The sequence below is a fragment of the Capricornis sumatraensis genome, chromosome 9, assembly GCF_032405125.1.
Source record: "Capricornis sumatraensis isolate serow.1 chromosome 9, serow.2, whole genome shotgun sequence".
Taxonomy (NCBI): domain Eukaryota; kingdom Metazoa; phylum Chordata; class Mammalia; order Artiodactyla; family Bovidae; genus Capricornis; species Capricornis sumatraensis.
The window spans coordinates 72,392,548-72,413,162 of NC_091077.1; the positions used below are offsets into that span (position 1 = coordinate 72,392,548).

General features: G+C 41.2%; 1 protein-coding gene across 3 annotated transcripts in view; it reads right to left on the reverse strand.

The window, feature by feature from the left end:
- Positions 1 to 1,041: 1,041 nt before the first annotated feature.
- GABRB2 (gamma-aminobutyric acid type A receptor subunit beta2) overlaps positions 1,042 to 20,615 on the reverse strand; it is a 298,734-nt gene continuing 279,160 nt past the window's right edge. For all 3 annotated transcript variants that reach the window (XM_068980308.1, XM_068980307.1, XM_068980306.1), the window contains one exon: positions 1,042 to 1,389. In XM_068980308.1, the coding sequence (XP_068836409.1) occupies positions 1,042 to 1,389 (348 nt within the window). The remainder of the gene's footprint in view (positions 1,390 to 20,615) is intronic.

A 20,615-nucleotide genomic window follows, 5' to 3' on the forward strand; every position in this document is an offset into this window, starting at 1 on the left:
GAGAAAAGCATCTTGTCTGCTAGCTCTGTCTGTGCTTTATATTCATACATCGGAATTACTCCCAGTGTAACCTAAGATGCCTCTTATTCTGCTCACATTTCTGTTGAGGGGTTGTCTTTTGATTAGGTACACTATAAAAACTTCTTCAAATATGCTGTCAAAAGCTTGTGAGTTTGGAGGGAAAGAAATCTCTTTCACTCTACCTTCTGCCACTGAATACAGTATGTATGGACCACACGCTTGTAATGGGCTAAGGGTAATGCTGCTTGCGTGCTTTAATTTCGTTACAACTGTTGTCTCTGAATTTTTCACTCTGTTCTGGGTTATTAACTCTTATTTTTAACTGATTCAGAAATAGCATTTTAGAAAAATTTCTTTCGGCCACCAGGCATGATCATGTTTAGAAGTCTCCCCGTTTCTAAATGTCAAAATGGAAGACGTCAGCGTTGATTCCCAAGCTCAAGCAAACATGGGCTGGCCAAATTGGTTTCCTGAGTCTCTGTCTTGACTCTCCCTATCTTGTTTGAATTACATGAGAACCTTCTAGAATCTGGTGGGAATTAACTTCCTGTGACACCATCATCAGCTTAATAAGACAGGCAGATATCGTCTTCAGTAAGCATATTTGCATGGCATGGCAGATAGCAGGACAACCTTAGGAATGAAGATGGGGAGTATCTGGACATGACCACATCTCAGCGAGATGACTGATGATGCTACTGAGCCTTCTGGAAGACCATCTAAATTATTCCCCTCTGTATAGGCTGTGTACTAAGCAGATAAGGTGGAACACAGACTCAGTCTTGCCAGCATGTGTACAAATCACTTGCATTTTAAATGGAAAACCCCAAGGACCTTAGCATTTTCATGACTTAGCAGAAGCAACCCAAATGGTATGAATTGGACCACAGGTTAGGCCAGCAACTAAGGTATTTTAGCATCACTTTTGTCCTGGATTGATGTGTTTTCCAAGTTCTATGTCAGGCTGTACAACTGGTTTGAAGAGGAATCTAGTCCTTGCTTCCCATGGGAGGCTATGTTTTAGTTCACATAATAAAGCCAGTAGACGATGTTGAAGAAGGAGAAAACCACTGGGAAGAATATGCGGGACCACCGATCTATGGCATTCACATCAGTCAAGTCGGGAATGGTGATTTTCAATTGGGAGGCGCGTCTCCGCAGGCGGCTTTTCTTCTGTGCCACGTGCCGTTCCAGGGCATTTCGGCCAAAACTATGCCTGGGCAGCCCGGCTTTCCGATACTGGATGCTGGAGGCATCATAGGCCAGCATTGTGCTCCTTGGGTCTCCAAGTCCCATCACAGCCTCGGAGGTGGCCATTTCATTTTTTATCTCAAGAGTGCTCAGTAAGATGTTCTCATGGGGGTCCATCTGCAAGGGGGAAGAAACAAACAAGACTTTCAAAACAGAAAGCCTTTACTGGTGATTTTTACACAAGGTGCTATGGTATGTAGTTTGGATATTCATGCTTAAGAGAATTGGCTTTATGTCCACGTGCTCTAAATTTGAACTGTGGTTCTGCCACTATAAACTATGAGTTTCAGTTTCTTCATCTACTAAATGGTATAATAATCCACTCCAAGAGGATGGCTGTAATGATGTAATGGTATAATAGACTGTTGCTAGTACCATTTTCATGATTTCCACATAGAGCATGCAGAGAAATGGAAAGCATGACCTCCCCCTTTAAATAATTTACAGTCTTGATTAAAAATACCTAAAAAATCTAAACTGAAATAGGGATGAAATAGTATTAGGGGATGAATTACTAAATTGTGCTCACAATAGAAGCCTAATTACAGATGAATTCATGATAAAACCAGAACTAAAAGTAGTAGGTAACATATATTAAGCACTTGATACACACACCAGAAACATTTTTATGTAACTTCATTTAACTGATGCTTCTTAACACCCACACAGTTACAAGGTGTCACCTTAAATTTTCAGTGTCAATATAAATAGGGTAAAGGAAGAATTCTGAACTACAGAAGTGCAGGAAACACACGACTTGCCAAAATGCAAGAGAATTCAAAACAACGAGGAACTTGAAAGTAACAGTTGAACAGACTATGGGTGGTGTGGGTGGTCAAGGGGTGAGTGGAGTGACTTGCCAGGGAAGAGAAGCAGACAGGAATTAAGAGTTTGACACGAACTGTCTGTACTGAGCTGAATTCTGGGCCCAGGGACTAGAATTAAGGTGGCTGTGCTGACAGGGTGACTCTTTTTTCTCTTGGATTATTTCCTCTTAGCAAGTCTAAAAGTAAAGGATGAATACTGAGATCATGATTCTCCAAAACTAAATGATTATGTAACACTTTTTGTTCTGTTGAGATGGGAAAATTTGTGTGTCTTATTTTTAAGAGGCCTCCACTGCTACATAGATAATAAAACCTAACCACAACAAGCTATTAATAATATAGTATGTTTATTTTGGTAAAGACTTGAAATATATCTACTGCCAATATTTTTTATAATCATTTTTTGTATATTTTGTTTCCAGTTTTATTGAGAAATAATTGATACATATCACTGTATAATTTTAAGGTGCACAGCATGATAGTTCAATTTATATATATTATGAAATGACTACCACAATAGGTTAAGCTAACATCCATCTTTTCATATACATATGATAAAAAAAAAAAACAAGGAAAAAAAATTGTGGTGAGAACTCAAGAAATAAATGCTGATTGAATGAAATTCATTTTATGACACTTAAAACTCAATGTCTTCCTGCATCATCAATAAGATGATTTAATCTACAACACCATTGTGAAGATGGGAACTGCATGGACTACACCTCTTAAGTCTCTTTCCTGCTCCAAGGCTTCCACCTCTGTTGACACAGGTCTCTTGCTAGAGCAGCAGGCTCAGGCACCTGAGATATGGAAACATTTCCCATGGTACCCTGGACCACTTATATGACAGATGCCCCATTTTTATGCATGAGAAGGGAATTTAGTTAGCAGTACCTAGTAGCTTGTTGTTGTTTAGTCCCTAAGTCCTATCCGACTCTTTCATGATGACCTCATGGACAGTAGCCCACCAGGCTACCCTATCTAGTAGCTAAGGCTAAGTAATTTACATATTGACTTTTCCATTTCCAATAGTCCAGTGGGATCAGCATGTATCTCAAGCTCAGAAAATAAGGCACAGAGAGGTTAAGAAATTAACAAAAATTCACCCAGTGAACAGATGACAGAGCAAGAACTGGAATCAGGTCTCTCTCACTATGCCATGCTAAGGAACAGAAATAGCCCCATCCCACTATAGCCCTCTACACTCAAAAAAGAAGACCTTCTCAGTGCAGGGGAGGGGCGGTTACCTGGAGGCTTGCAAAATGTCCTTAATGAGGATGTAGATAAGTGTCTTGATTTAAATACATCACTAAAGATTAGAACTAATGTAAAGTCCTATTAACTGTAACACTGTCAACTAAATAAACATCTGTGATTTGAACCTTCAACAGCCCCACTAGCAGTAATTCTATTTAAGGAACCACCACTTCCCCTCTCTCAGTTACTGTGCTTCTGATGTGGCTGGAGTCAAGCAGAGCAATCCTGACACAGTGATTGTTTCAGTGACAGACACACGCCCATTTCAGAACCAATGGCAAGTCATGAGCCTTCAGGTGGGCATACTAAAGACTCTGAAACATTTCCTCTGGGTTTGTACCCAAAAGTATGTGGTCTTGAGTCTAATGAATTTGTCCAACTGCAAGAGGTGATCCTAACTTGAAAACAAGCCAACATTGGGAGACACACAGAATCCATGACCTGCTGAGAGTGTCTGTATCTGGTATGCCTGATATGCTGATGCTAAACAAGATAATACACCTCTCTCTCTCTTTTTCTCTTTTTTGTATAAGACAGCATGACTTGGGTTTTCTATTACTTAAGTGAAAGTGAAAGTAGTCGCTCAGTCCTGTCTGACTCTTTGCGACCCCATGGACTGTAGCCTACGAGGCTCTTCCCTCCATGGGATTCTCCAGGCAAGAGTACTGGAGTGGGTTGCCATTCCCTTCTCCAGGGGATCTTCCCAACCCAGGGATCAAACCCAGGTCTCCTGTATTCCAGACACTTTAACCTCTGAGCCACCAGGGAAGTCCATAGACCCAAATAATTCTAACTGAGATATGATTCATCTTTATGGATCTGAACTACCCTATAATATAGGCAGGGCAGGAAAGATATTATTGATGTTACACCTGTAATAAGGATGTTTCACAACTCAAATAGAAATTAAGGAAATCTGTTACAGTAATACAATCTTCAGTATGCAGAAGAGTGTTGGGTTTTAATCCTTCCGGCTAGGACCAAAAGCATCTAGGGGCTGCTGGGTTGGGTGGCTGGCTGGTCAACTGGCTGCATTGTTTTACCCCCTTGTCTGTTTTCCTTCAAAGGATGTGAACTGTGTTAGCAGCAAAGGTCAAAGGTGAAGGCTTTTTATATGTGTTTCAACAGGCTTTTATGTAACTCAAATGGTAAAGGGGGAAAGGCTTTTTAATTGATTATGTTGAGCTTCCATTAGTAATCTATAGAACTTATTTACTCTGGGTGGCGCTAGTGGTAAAGAACCCGCCTGCCAATGCAGGAGACAGAGATGCAGGTTTGATCCCTGGGTTGGGAAGATCCCCCGGAGAAGGGAATGGCAACCCACTCCAGTATTCTTGCCTGGAGAATCCCATGGACAGAAGAGCCTGGTGGGCTACAGTACATAGGGATGCAAAGAATTGGACATGACTGAAGCGACTTGACCTGCCTCTTGAGAAATCTGTATGCAGGTCAGGAAGCAACAGTTAGAACTGGACATGGAACAACAGACTGGTTCCAAATAGGAAAAGGAGTACGTCAAGGCTGTATATTGTCACCCTGCTTCTTTAACTTCTATGCAGAGCACATCATGAGAAATGCTGGACTAGAAGAAACACAAGCTGGAATCAAGATTGCCGGGAGAAATATCAATAACCTCAGATATGCAGATGACACCACCCTTATGGCAGAAAGTGAAGAGGAGCTAAAAAGCCTCTTGATGAAAGTGAAAGTGGAGAGTGAAAAAGTTGGCTTAAAGCTCAAATTCAGAAAATGAAGATCATGGCATCTGGTCCCATCACTTCATGGGAAATAGATGGGGAAACAGTGGAAACAGTGTCAGACTTTATTTTGGGGGGCTCCAAAATCACTGCAGATGGTGACTGCAGCCATGAAATTAAAAGACGCTTACTCCTTGGAAGAAAAGTTATGACCAACCTAGATAGTATATTCAAAAGCAGAGACATTACTTTGCTGACTAAGGTCCGTCTAGTCAAGGCTATGGTTTTTCCTGTGGTCATGTATGGATGTGAGAGTTGGACTGTGAAGAAGGCAGAGAGCTGAAGAATTGATGCTTTAGAACTGTGGTGTTGGAGAAGACTCTTGAGAGTCCCTTGGACTGCAAGGAGATCCAACCAGTCCATTCTGAAGGAGATCAGCCCTGGGATTTCTTTGGAAGGAATGATGCTAAAGCTGAAACTCCAGTACTTTGGCCACCTCATGCGAAGTGTTGACTCATTGGAGAAGACTCTGATGCTGGGAGGGATTGGGGGCAGGAGGAGAAAGGGACGACAGAGGATGAGATGGCTGGATGGCATCACTGACTCGATGGACGCGAGTCTGAGTGAACTCTGGGAGTTGGTGATGGACAGGGAGGCCTGGCGTGCTACGATTCATGGGGTCGCAAAGAGTCGGACACAACTGAACGACTGAACTGAACTGAACTGAAGCGACTTGATATGCACATTGTTTAAATAAAAGAAAAATAATTTTTAAATTATGCATGTGAAATTGAACAACTATTATCTTTCCTTTTTTCTTTTTGAAATACTCGTTTTTGGAAGATGACTGCTGATTGAGGTTTATTATTATTATTATTATTATTTTTGAGGGACCTCCTTTACTGCATCATTGCAGAATATGCTGTATTTTCATTTTACAGAGCAGGAAACTGAAGTTCAGAAAAATGAAGTGAGTTAATTAAAATCTTACTACTCAGAAGTAATAAAATAGTATAATAATTCTCTGTTGATGATTATCTCAATGCAATAATATTCCATGCTGCCTCCAGCATCTCCCAAATCAATCAGGGAAGTCTGACTCAGGTAGTGGTTTGGTGGGCTGGTATAGTCTATTTTAGTGGCTCCAAAACTTTAATAAACCTCAGAATTCCCTGAGAAGTCTTGTTAAAATACACATCTCTTGGCACCCCCTCCCAGAATTCCTCAGTTAGTAAATACAGAATGAGGCTCAATAATCTGCATTTCTAACAAGTTTCCAGGTGATGAGATGATGCTGATCTGGGGTTCACATGTGGAAAACTACTAGTCTGCTGGACTGCAGCAGAAGGACATGACTAAACAAATCAGCAGCAGATACCTTGGGAAACAATGAAACACAGCTGAAGTTCTAACTACAGTCCTTACCATTAGAGAACACATGAAACTTCTGTCCATTATTCACTACAGACAGGCATTGTGTGACACAACTTTCAAGACCATCCCCAAGAAAAAGACCTGCAGAAAAGCACAATGGCTGTCTGAGGAGGCCTTACAAATAGCTGAGAAAAGAAGGGAAGTGAAAACCAAAGGAGAAAAGGAAAGATATACCCATTTGAATGCAGAGTTCCAAAGAATAGCAAAGAGAGATAAGAAACCTTCTTCAGTGATCAATGCAAAGAAATAGAGGGAAACAACAAAATGGGAAAGACTAGAGATCTTTTCAAGGAAATTAGAGATACCAGGGGAACATTTCATGCAAAGATGGGCTCGACAAAGGACAGAAATGGTATGGACCTAACAGAAGCAGAAGATATTAAGAGGAGGTGGCAAGAATACACAGAAGAATTATACAAAAGAGATCTTCATGACCCAGAAATCATGATAGTGTGATCACTCACCTAGAGCCAGACATCCTGGAATGTGAAGTCAAGTGGGCCTTAGGGAAGCATCACTATGAACAAAGCTAGTGGTGGTGATGGAATTCCAGTTGAGCTATTTCAAATCCTGAAAGATGATGCTGTGAAAGTGTGGCACTCAATATGTCAGCAAATTTGGAAAACTCAGCAGTGGCCACAGGACTGGAAAATATCACTTTTCATTCCAATCCCAAAGAAAGGCAATTCCGAGAATGCTCAAACTACCACACAATTGTATTCATCTCACACGCTAGTAAAGTAATGCTCAAAATTCTCCAAGCTAGGCTTCAACAATACGTGAACTGTGAACTTCCAGATGTTCAAGCTGGTTTTAGAAAAGGCAGAGGAACCAGAGATCAAATTGCCAACATCTGCTGGATCATTGAAAGAGCAAGAGAGTTCCAGAGAAATATGTATTTCTGCTTTATTGACTATGCCAAAGCCTTTGACTGTGTGGATCACAATAAACTGTGGAAAATTCTGAAAGAGATGGGAATACCAGACCACCTGACCTGGCTCTTGAGAAACCTGTATGCAGGTCAGGAAGCAACAGTTAGAACAGGACATGGAACAACAGACTGGTTCCAAATAGGAAAAGGAGTACATCAAGGCTATATATTGTCACCCTGCTTATTTAACTTCTATGCAGAGTACATCATGAGAAACGCTGGGCTGGAAGAAGCACAAGCTGGAATCAAGATTGATATTTGGGAGAAATATCAATAACGTCTGATATGCAGATGACACCATCCTTATGGTAGAAAGTAAAGAAGAACCAAAGAGCCTCCTGATGAAAGTGAAAGAGGAGAGTGAAAAAGTTGGCTTAAAGCTCAACATTCAGAAAACAAACATCACGGCATCTGGTCCCATCACTTCATGGAAAATAGATGGGGAAACAGTGGCTGACTTTATTTTTTTGGGCTCCAAAATCACTGCAGATGGTGATTGTAGCCATGAAATTAAGACGCTTACTCCTTGGAAGAAAAATTATGACCAACCTAGACAGCATCTTAAAAAGCAAAGACATTACTTTGTCAACAAGGTCCATCTAGTCAAGGCTATGGTTTTTCCAGTGATCATGTATGGATGTGAAAGTTGGACTATAAAGAAAGCTGAGTGCTGAAGAATTGATGCTTTTGAACTGTGGTGTTGGAGAAGACTCTTGAGAGTCCCTTGGACTGCAAGGAGATCCATTCAGTCCATCCTAAAGACCAGTCCTGGGTGTTCACTGGAAGGACTGATGTTGAAGCTGAAACTCCAATACTTTGGCCACCTCATGCGAAGAGCTGACTCATTTGAAAAGACCCTGGTGCTGGGAAAGATTGAGGGCAGGAGGAGAAGGGGACAACAGAGGATGAGATATTGGATGGCATCAACAACTCAATGGACATGAGTTTGGGTAACCTCCGGGAGTTGGTGGTGGACAGGGAGGCCCGGCATGCTGTGGTTCATGGGGTTGCAAAGTGTTGGACACTAATGAGCTGAACTATGTAAACTTTAAAAAAAAAATAATTTTTTATATGATTTTGAAAGGTTACTTTCCATTTACAGTTATCCCAATACATTAGCTGTATTCCCTGTGTCGTACAATACATTCTTGGACCTGTCTTATATCCAGTTCTTTGTACCTTCCACTCTCCTATCCCTATATTGTCCCTCCTCCCCCCTTCCCACTGGTAACCACTTGTTTGTTCTTTGTATCTGTGAGTCTGCTTCTTTTTTGTTATATTCACCAGAACGTTCTATTTTTAAGATTTCACATATAAGTGGTATACAGTATTTGTGTTTCTCTGTCTGACATATCACTTGGCATAATGTCCTCCAAGTCCATCCACGTTGCTGCAAATGGAAAATTTCATTACTTTTTATGGCTGAGTAGTATTCAATTCTCCAGGCAAGAATCCCAGGGACAGGGGAGCCTGGTGGGCTGCCATCTATGGGGTCGCACAGAGTCGGACACGACTGAAGTGATTAGCATGGCATAGTATTCAATTGTGGGTATGTACCATATCTTCTTTATCCATCCATCTCCTGACGGACACTAAGGTTGTTTCCATATATTGCCTCTTGAAAATAATGCTGCTGTGAACACTGGGGTGGCATGTATCTTTTTGAACTTATGTTTTTTTTGGATATATATCCAAGAGTAGACTGGCTTGGTTATAATGATCTTGACAATAATGTAACAAGGGAGTTATTATTAATAGTCTCATTTTAAAAATAAGGAGATTGAGAATTAGGACTAGTTAGTGATTTGTCCAGAGTTACAGTTAAAGTGGTACACTTAGCACTTAATCTCTTTGTTCCAGTGTTCCTGTTCCTACTGACAAGGCTATACAATTGCTTGACACTTTTCTTCAGTTATAAGTTCAGTCTTGGAACCTGTATCAGGTTGTACTTAGGTAATGAGATTACATAAAATGGAAGGAATAGCAACTGTCACATGAATTTAGCTAATCCTTTTAAAAAACAGATCTCCTTCCCAGCCTCTCCAGCTTTGCCCAAATGATGGTCCTAATTGCATTTCTCTTAAGCAGTGGAGACATGGGAGAAACCACCAATCATCCCTTTTTTTGGGTCAGAACATAAACAAAAGATAGTTCCTCTTTAACTTATCAGAAAGGCCATGGAGCAATCTCTATTGCCCTGGAAAACATACCAAAATACTGGTCATCTGTTTTGTCTTGTAATTTTTACCTATTTAAACAGCCATGAAAATACTGCTGATGGTAATTAAAACAACGGAGAAAAGGAAACCAAAAATATATGAAGGAAAACAGATGAGAGGGAAAGACTAATGAATAAACTGACATTCTATATAGATAAACTACACTTGCAAAGAAGCTTGCTGCAGGTCTTGCTTTAAGGGTCTATACTACTTGCTTTCTAGAGTCAGCTTTTAACTCACAAGTGTCCATTCTTGACACAAGGGTTTTGGGAGGGGCCCTGTTAAGTAGTCCAACACCAATAAAAAAACAAAACAAAAAAAACCTCTTCTGTTCCCCATTCAGCAATCTGCTCTTGAAATTATTCTGCTCTGGAATTATTCTGCTTATCCATCAAGAATGAAATGCTGAGATTTTGGGAAACACACTCATTTATTTGCACCAGCATTCTGGACTCTCCTACGAATGACCCCCTGTGAAGGAGGGCAGTTTTCACATTGATCGTTCAGCTGTTCTACTAGTTAGAGAGAGATGCACTTCTGTTTCAGGCTGACCCATGCACGGATGATTCTAACAATGGCAAATTCATGTTAAACACTTGGATTAGGAGGTTTTCTTTTCCTTCTTCTCATTCCCCATTCCAAAATCTTTTTCCAAAAAGAAAAGAAACACATTTAGTTAACAGTTCCATTTTGCTTAAAAGATATTGCATTAAACAATGAAGAGAGGACCTTATTTTTTATAAAATAAGCTAATTTCAGGACTGGTTTCAGGGTTGCTGCTTCCTTTCCCAGACCTTTGTCAGTGATAGCTGTATGTTCTGGAGAGATGCCCTTGTCCTACTGTCTTATACAGACATGCAAACAGCAACCCTCAGGGATCCAGCGGCATCACATGTTTATCTTGGGAAGTACAATGGGGCTATTTTAGATCCTAGTTCACCACTCATATCATTCAAAGAAGAGTGAGAAATTGGAAAAAAAATTCAAGAAATCCTAACTCTGGTATTTTCAATTACTTCGACTAGTGTGTGGGTAAGAAACCTTGTTTTATCTTCCATGAATTGACACTGTGACCTGAGTAACTTTAAATGCTAAGGCAATGAAATGTTAAGCCACCTGGGAATGTCCAAAGCACTCTTTCCAAAGGAAAAATACTCTGAAACTACCTAGCCTGCACTCAGCCTTCTAAGAGGTGAAAGCAAATTTCCCGAGTAGAATATGAAATGGAGATTCCAAGAGGGCAAGTGAAGGCCAACATCTGTGACTTTTCTAATTCCTCTATTGAAGCAAAAAGAGAAACAGTAACCAGATACAGAGCTTAGAACTGGAATATAAATAATACGAGAGCACTGCTGAAATCCCAGGTAGTTTCAGAAGGATGATCTTTAAAAAAAAATGTTTTTGAACTTTTTATTTTGTATTGAGGTAGAGATGAATAACAATGTTTTGATCGTTTCAAGTGAACAGCGAAGGGACAGTCATACACATACATGTATCTAGTCTCTCCCAAACTCCCCTCCCACCCAGGCTGTCACGTAACACTGAGCAGAGTTCAATGTGTTATACTGTAGGTCTTTGTTGGGTATCCATTTTAGGTTGCCCATTTTAAATACAGCAGTGTGTACATGAAGGATGATCATTTTTAATAAAAGCTAGTAGAAAAATAAAAGGGCTGAGATTCTTTTTAATGTCTTTTTTCCTTCTATGATGCTACTGTGTTTGAAATCTCACAACCATACCATGAGAAGTTTGTACTAGCAGCATTTTGTAAACCTTTCCCACCAAAATTCTGAAGTTCATGGGTAGTTAAGTTGTAAAACAATTACTCAAATTTACGTTTGTAAACTCAAACCTTGTTTTTCCTACTAAATATTTTCACTATGTGGTAAAATAACGTGATCACTGGTGGCACTAAGATATGAGCAATTTAGCTGTTGTTTTGATTTTCAGTTTTTAAATTCTCATGGGTAGATCATGGGAGCACCCATCTTGAGGATTACTTAGCAGACTGATACTTTGTTAAGGAATCACATTAATGCATCTCTTCTTTATGGATCAGTCATTTGGTTGACCTTTTATAGTTGTCATAAGGTGGAAAGATTCTGCCTCAGTCACAAACCAAAATAATCCATCTGGACAAGTGGATAAACCAAGTGAGCATGGTGAGGTTTCGAGTTGCTGTTTCAGGTGATAGTGAAGCTTTCAGAAGTAGAGTTAGACCTTGGGAGCAGAAAGAGAAGAGTAAGACACTTCTCTCCAAAGGACCCCAGGAGAGAAACCTTTAATAAAAGTTATGACTAATACAAGGTCAGTTGTAAAAAGACACTCAACAAGCCTGGGCTGTCCAGTGGACTCCCCCTCTTTCTAATCCCCTTATGTGAGTCCCTGCCCCTTTCAACCCTCTCAGCAGAGTTAGAACAAGCTGGTTCTAATCTTGGCTTACCCTAGGCCTCGGTGCTTTTCCAGAAAATCTAGGTGCATTTAGGGACGTCCTTGCTAATTTCTTCCACCTGGGTCAATCCTCCTGCTACAATCTCCCTGAACCCTAGTTTCCCTCATGATGGCAAGCATGGGCATGTTGCCTATGTGTCCCTAATGCTGACCACTACAGTCCATACAAAATAAGTACTTAAAATAAAACTTGAACTGAATAACTGAGAGGGTTAGACTAAGCCCAGGATCACACATTCAAATCTGCTAGGGAAGTCATATCAAAGCATGAACTAGTTGTAATGGAGAATGGGAATAAGTTGGCCCTAGTATAGTTAACTAGACTATAAAAATACAGGCTTGCCTGAAGGACATTTAAATTCAAAATTTTAAAGATTATGGCAGGGGTCAAAATCACATCTAAGGGTTTAGCCCACAAGCTGCTGCATTAAATTCCTTACAGATTTAATGTATTAAAAAACTGTCTTTCACAGCCTTCAGAATGGAAGAAAATAATAGCAAATGAAGCAACTGACAAACAACTAATCTCAAAAATATACAAGCAACTCCTACAGCTCAATTCCAGAAAAATAAACGACCCAATCAAAAAATGGGCCAAAGAACTAAATAGACATTTCTCCAAAGAAGACATACTAACAAACACATGAAAAGATGCTCAGCATCACTCATTATCAGAGAAATGCAAATCAAAACCACAATGAGGTACCATTTCACACCAGTCAGAATGGCTGCAATCCAAAAGTCTACAAGCAATAAATGCTGGAGAGGGTGTGGAGAAAAGAGAACCCTCTTACATTGTTGGTGGGAATGCAAACTAGTACAGCCACTATGGAGAACAGCGCGGAGATTCCTTAAAAAACTGGCAAGAACTGCCTTATGATCCAGCAATCCCATTGCTGGGCATACACACCGAGGAAATCAGAATTGAAAGAGACATGTGTACCCCAGTGTTGATCACTGCACTGTTTATAATAGGCAGGACGTGGAAGCAACCTAGATGTCCATCAGCAGATGAATGGATAAGAAAGCTGTGGTACATATACGCTATGGAGTATTACTCAGCCATTAAAAAGAATACATTTGAATCAGTTCTAATGAGGTGGATGAACTGGAACCTATTATGCAGAGTGAAGTAAGCCAGAAAGAAAAACACCAATACAGTATACTAATGCATATATATGGAATTTAGAAAGATGGTAACGATAACCCTGTATGTGAGACAGCAAAAAAGACACAGATGTATAGAACAGTCTTTTGGACTCTGTGGGAGAGGGGGAGGGTGGGATGATTTGGGAGAATGGCATTGAAACGTGTATAATATCATATATGAAATGAGTCACCAGTCCAGGTTCAATGCATGATACAGGATGCTTGGGGCTGGTGCACTGAGACGACCTGGAGGGATGGTACGGGGAGGGAGGCGGGAGGGGGTTTCAGGATAGGGAACACGTGTACCCCCGTGGTGGGTTTATGTTGATGTATGGCAAAACCAATACAATATTGTAAAGTAATTAGCCTCCAATTAAAATAAATACATTTATATTAAAAAAAAAACCCTCAGCATTCAGAAAACTAAGATCATGGCATCAGTCCCATCATTACAAGGCAAATAGATGGGGAAACAGTGGAAACAGTGAGAGACTTTATTTTCTTGGTCTCCAAAATCACTCCAAATGGTGACTGCAGCCATGAAATTAAAAGATGTTTACACCTTGGAAGAAAAGCTATGACCAACCTAGAGAGCAAAAAAGCAGACATTACTTTGCCGACAAAGGTCCACCTAGTCAAACCTATGGTTTTTCCAGTAGTCATGTATGAATATGAGAGTTGGACTCTAAAGAAAGCTGAGCACCGAAGAATTGATGCTTTTGAATTGTGGTGTTGGAGAAGACTTTTGAGAGTCCCTTGGGCTGCAAGGAGATCCAACCAGTCCATCCTAAAGGAAATCAGTCCTGAATATTCACTGGAAGGACTGATGCTAAAGCTGAAACTCCAATACTTTGGCCACCTGATGTTAAAAAACTGATTCATTTTGAGAAGACCCTGATGGTGGAAAGGATTGAAGGTGGGAGGAGAAGGGGATGACAGAGGATGGGATGGTTGGATGGCATCACCTACTCGATGGACTTGAGTTTGATCAAGCTCAGGAGTTGGTGTTGGACAGGGAAGCCTGGCATGCTGCAGTCCTTGGGATCATAAAGAGTTGAACACGACTGAGCAACTAAACTGAACTGAAATGTCCCGCTCCTCATCCAACTTTTCCCTTTGATTTAACATTTATGCGTGATTTGTCTGATCCAGTCTTTACTCTGATGGTTATAAAATGGTGGATTTTTTAAAAAGAAACAACAAACTGTCTTTCAGTTCCATTTAATCTATAATTACCAACTGCTTTTAAAAAAATGTGGCATAAAATAGGACTAATGAATAAGGAAAATTCACCTAGAAAAAAGCCTGAGTCTCAGAGCTCCCTTGTAAACTGTGATCTTGATATCAGGCTAGTGTTCCTTTCCTAACCATGTGAGGTCTTGTTGTGGTAAATTATGTAATATTTCTCTGTGTGGGAACTAAAGTAGCCTTCCTATTTTTTGTAGTTTAATCTCTTCCATTCTTTTTATTCTCACAAAATCAAATTAATTTCTCTTGAAAAAACATTACTTTCCAGTTATGTGTTAATTTGTGTGGAATCCACTGGAAAAGAACTAAGGGCAGGAGGACAAGGGGGCGAAAGAAGGTTGGATGGCATCACTGACTCAATGGATATGAGTCTCAGCAAACTCTGGGAGATGGTGAAGGACAAGGGAAGCCTGGAGTCCTGCAGTCCATAGCGTGGCAAAGAGTCAGACACAACTGAGTGACTGAACCACAACATCCAGAATGATATGTAATTCACAGATCACTGATTTTTAAAATATTGGAGACAGGAGGATGAACGCTAAATTTGGGGGAAATGAGAGCATTTGTCTGTTTTTTTTTTTTTTTTAAAGCATCTGCTGGGGAGGCCACTTTATTATTATTGTTATTATTTGTTGTGCCACGAGGCTTGCAGGGTTTTAGTCCCCCAACTAGGGCTTGAATCCAGGCCCATGGCAGTGAAACCCCCAAGTCTTAACCACTGGCTCATCTGGGATTCCTAACAGTACACTTGAATTGCTACATTTAATAATAATAAAACACAATAAAATCTATGATGAACTGAATACTTTTTAAAAGGTTGGTAGAATTCTTTTTGGGTTCTCCTTCTTGACCAAGTATAAGCTAATACTTTCAAATATAGTTGAAAGCCAGGAGTCATTGTAATTGTATGGAAAAAAAAATTAAAAGATTGGGGTCATACAGAAATCCCCAGAAGGAGGAAAAAGTGAAAGAAACTATACTAACAATCTATATTTTTAATGGACCCTCCTTTCTTCCAAAGGAGCGTCTCACTTTAAATTATTACAGATCCTCAGGCTCTGTGGAATGAGCCAGGTTTGACAATGAACTCACTTTAAGTTCAAAGTCCTCTTTTCACACATTTCGAAGGTAGATGTGAGAATCTGCATACTTAATTCTGATAACTTGAAGAAGTTTTAATACCTGGGAGCTTATATCCTGAGAGGCAAAGGCTCATTCTAGTTCCATTTTCATCTGAATTATTGACTCAAGTCCCAAGCTGGAGAGAGACGACTGATCTAATCTTTTCATTAGCTGGTTCATACAACTCAAAGCATTATGTATGATGACTTGTTAGAGATTTTAATATACACCACATAACTGGTAATTCACAATTTCCAATACATTTTAAAATAATACCATAGAGGACATTTGGTTTCTTTCCACAAGGCTGGAAACATCACAGTCAAGTGTTTACAAGGCACAGGCATATAGGGAGGGGAATTAGGGGTGAACTTTAGCAGTAGAGGAGGAAATTTTTCCCCTGGGGCTTTACACACATCACTGAGACCAAAAAGGGGTGTCTTTTCCAGACACACACCCCTCCTCTTCATAATATTCTAAAACCCAGGACAGTGAGTAATAAATGTGATAGATGATCAGGTCAAGTTTCAAGACTTAAGGGCAGGTTGTGAAAGTGTTACTCAGTTTGACTCTCCATGGCTCCATGAACTGTAGCCAACCAGGCTCCTCTGTCCATAGCATTTCCTAAGCAAGGATATTGGAGTGGGTAGCCATGCTCTTCTCCAGCCCAAGGATTGAACCTGGGTCTCCTGCATTGCAGGTGGATTTTTCACCATCTGAACCACCATGACTGACTTAAAGGTTGTAATGCAAATCATCCCAGGTCATTGGGAGACTCATAGTTTCCTCTTGGTCCTAGGTTTTGAAACTGATGCCAACCTTATCCCATTAGCTAATGAGGATAGGTTTGAACATACAAAATCTCCCATTGTCTCCATTCTGGGTCAGAGAGGAATTATAATCTGCGTCTAGCTTTCAGCTAAAAAGCAAAGAAGTCAGGGTTTGGTTTCTGTCCTCCTTAAACAAGGAGCCAATGTTTTAATGCATCAAAAAGCCTGAACACTCCTTTCCCCTGGAAGCTATTGACTCAAAAAGAGAATCATACTACACACTTCAAAATCCCATCCACGGTATAATCAGTTCCACTCACATATATCAGAGACACTCCTTCCACAGTGTCTTACCCACTGCCTCTTATTGTTTTTTATTTGATTTGGCTAAGAACAGAAAGCTGACCTAATGCAGACCATATGGGCTGCATTCCCGCGACTATAACCAAAGGGCAACAGAAAGAAGCAGCGCGTACAACTCTTCAGAGATGCAGGAACATAGCCAGTGACCTTTGCTTCCACAGATTTAGAATAACATTCAGCTATTGAATGGCAGGGGGTATGGGGGCAGTGCTGAAATCAATCTCTTGAATAAAGATAGGCTGATGGCGAGGGTGCATGGATTCACACTGATTACTAAATCCTGTGAAGGGGAGTTTAGACACCTGTTTACTCATAACCAGCAATGGATCTAGTAGCTGCATTTTAAAAGAATGCACTGGTGAAAAGTAACTCAATAGTAATTTAAAAAACTAATACAATGATGATGACATAAAGTACATACTTATAAGCAAGTATCCACTATATATAACAAAGGCGAAATAAATGACGCCAAGAGTTGTCATTATAGATTACAGAACAAATGCCTTTCAATGAATAGGAAAAAGCAAATATCTATTTACAACGAAAATGTTTATAAGCACCGATTTCTCACTAGAACATTATGATACTGAATACTATGTAACTGTTTGAACAGGACCAAAGGATTTCTAATATTTGCTTCAACAGGTAATTGGCAGTTGTTGCTGTTGTTCGGTTGCTAAGCTGTGTCTGACTCTTTGCAACCCCATGGGCTGCAGCACGCCAGGCTTCCCTGTCCTTCACCACCTCCTGGAGCCTGCTCAAAGTCATGTCCATTGAGTCGGTGATGCCATCCAACCATCTCATCCTCTGTCGCCCCTTTCTCCACCACACTGTAAAGTCACTCAGTCGTGTCTGACTCTTTGCGACCCCATGGACTGTAGCTTACCAGGCTCCTCAGTCCATGGGATTCTCCAGGCAAGAATACTGGAGTGGGTTGCCATTTCCTTCTCCAAGGGATCTTCCCGACCCAGGGATCGAACCCGGGTCTCCCACGTTGGAGGCAGACGCTTTAGCCTCTGAGCCAGCAGGGAAGCCATTTGGGAATCCCCATCCATCCTTCCTCACTCCTGTATCTTGCAGACCTCAGCTCAAATGTCCTTCTATCAGGGAGCCTTCTTTGATCAAACCTTAGTCTGTCAGGCCCTCTGACATATGGTCTCACAGCAACACAGACACTTTCCTCACTGTCCTTATTTACATTTATAATTATACATTATTTCTCTAGATACTTCTTTAAGGTGCATCCTTTCAAGATGTGGTCTCTGTGAAGCCAGGAGCATGTCTGGTAGGGATTCAGGAAGTATCTGATGAATTAGCAGATAACCCCCTTAGGCAGTATTGAGTACACATTCAGGGCTTTCCTGATGGTGCAGTGATAAAGAACCCACCTGCCAATGCAGGAGATGCAGGAGACACAGGTTCAGCCCCTGTGGCGGGAAGATCCCCAGGAAGCAGGAAGGGTAACCCACTCCAGTATTCCTGCTTGGTGCATCCCATGGACAAGGAGCCTGGAGGTCTATGGTCCATGCGGCCACAGAAAATCAGATGCGACTGAGCAACTAAGAACGCACACAGTGTACCTTCCACTCTACGAGCACTCTACATGGATGAGCGCATCTTTTGCTCACCACCATCTTTTGAGGTGGGTGCTCTGATGAATGCTCACTTTAGAGATGTGCAAGCTCAGGTTACTGTCAGTCACTCCTGAAAGAATCGCAACAAGTAAATAAGAGACTGGGATTTGAACCAAGGGTGAGTTAACACACTTAAGGCAGATGGTACATTGGGACCCATGATATGTCCCCTTGTAAGAGTGAAATTCTGTCTTGTTTCAAGACATTTAGGAAACATGAACATGCACTGTGGAGCAGAGAGGGAACAGGCCCTGAGGCATGGCAGGTCAGAGAGGGTAGCCTGAGAACAGGGAGCAGGCGGATAAAGGAAGGCAGCCCTGGGGCTCACTGAGGGTGGGCTCAGAGGGCACGCCACGTCTTGGGCCCAAGGAGAGGAAGTGGGAAAGCAGACAGAGGCCTCTAGGTCCACAAAACACTCCATCCATGAGGTACTCAGTGAGACTGCTGGATCCTGTCTTTTCTCTCTGAACTGTTCCTTCTCACTTTGTATGGCTGCATTGTAGGAAGAGCCACTTGGTGAAATGAGAGGTTAGATTTTAAAATAAACTACTACAAATACCCAAACTCTTTAATTCCAGACTGTAGGGATTCTTGACAGAGGAGCCTGGTGGGCCACAGTCCATGAAGTCACAAAGAGTCAGCCACAACTGAGCACACACACACATACACACATACACACAGGAACTCTCAGAGCACACCTGTAAACATTCACTTTTATTTGGGCTGAGGTGACAGGGACTCTGAAACCAGGCTGCTTGGGTTAAAAGCAGACTGGGTTAAAGGCAAGGTCACAAAGCTTTGTGATTTTGGACAATATATTTCACCTTTCTGACCCTTAGCTTTCTAAACTGTAGGAAAGGTATGTTATGTGGCAGCCTGTACGGGAGGGGAGTTTGAGGGAGAATGGGTACATGAATAAGTATAGCTGAATCGCTTTGCAGTCCACTGGAAACGATCACAAAATTGTTAATTGACTATACCCCAATACAAAATGGGCTTCCCTGATAGCTCAGTTGGTAAAGAGTCCGCCTGCAATACAGGAGACTCTGGTTCGATTCCTGGGTTGGGAAGATCAGTGGAGAAAGGATGGCTACCCACTCAAGTGTTCTTGGGCTTCCTGCATGGCTCAGCTGGTAAAGAATCCACCTGCAATGTGGGTGACCTGGGTTCAATCCCTGGGCTGGGAAGATCCCCTGGAGAAAGGAACGGCTACCCACTCCAGTATTCTGGCCTGGAGAATTCCATGGACTGTATAGTCCATAGGGTTGCAAAGAGTCAGACACGACTGAGCGACTTTCACTTCACTTCAATACAAAATAAAAAGCTTTTTTAAAAATTAGAACAAAAAGAAAGTAAAGGAATTACATTATCTCCCTTATTGGGAGGTTGTAAGGATTGATGGTTTCCCAGGTGGCGCTGTTGGTAAAAAATCTGCTTGCTACTGCAGGAGACATAGAGACGCAGATTTGATCCCTGGGTTGGGAAGAGCCCTTGGAGAAGGAAATGGCAACCCACTCCAGTATTCTCGCCTGGAGAATCCCACAGACAGAGGAGACAGTCCACAGGGTTGCAAAAAGTAAGTCACGACTAGAGTGACTTCCAGCATGCATGCACACACATGAGGACTAAATGAGATAAAAGCACCTAGAACAATGCCCTATTTGAAAAACTCAAGGAATAGTAACTTTAATTATAATAAAAGTAAGCAGGGGAAGGAACTGAACTTCTGCTTTATCATGATCAGGAGAGGCCCCCGCTACATTAAACCAGTAGCGTCAAACCAGTTCCCAACTTAAACAGCCTTGGAAGTGGTGACAGAGGGGAATACACGCATTTGCTTCATCACTCTTTATGACACACATGAGTGTGTTGGTACAGTTGTGCTTCTCTTTGCAACAGCCTGTTAGGAGGGAATCTTCTAGTTTCAGTCTCCCAGCAAAGTATCTAAAAGTTGAGACCTCACTATTCACAGGCCTGAGAAAAGAAAGTGCAAACACTATTTCTCCCTAATGCCTAGTATGGGGACCTTGCTTGGTTCCTTATCCTTATAGGGGGCAGAGGCAAGAGGGAACTCAAATGTTCCATTTTGTTATTTGCCAACAGGATCAGTCAAAGGTGGGGAAGGGAGATCCTGCGCCCATCACACAACTAAGTTTTCAGATTTATTTACAGCTTCATGAATTTATGGGAAATAAGTCTCTTTTTCTCCAACTTAAATGCATCTACAAAGAGAGTTTCATT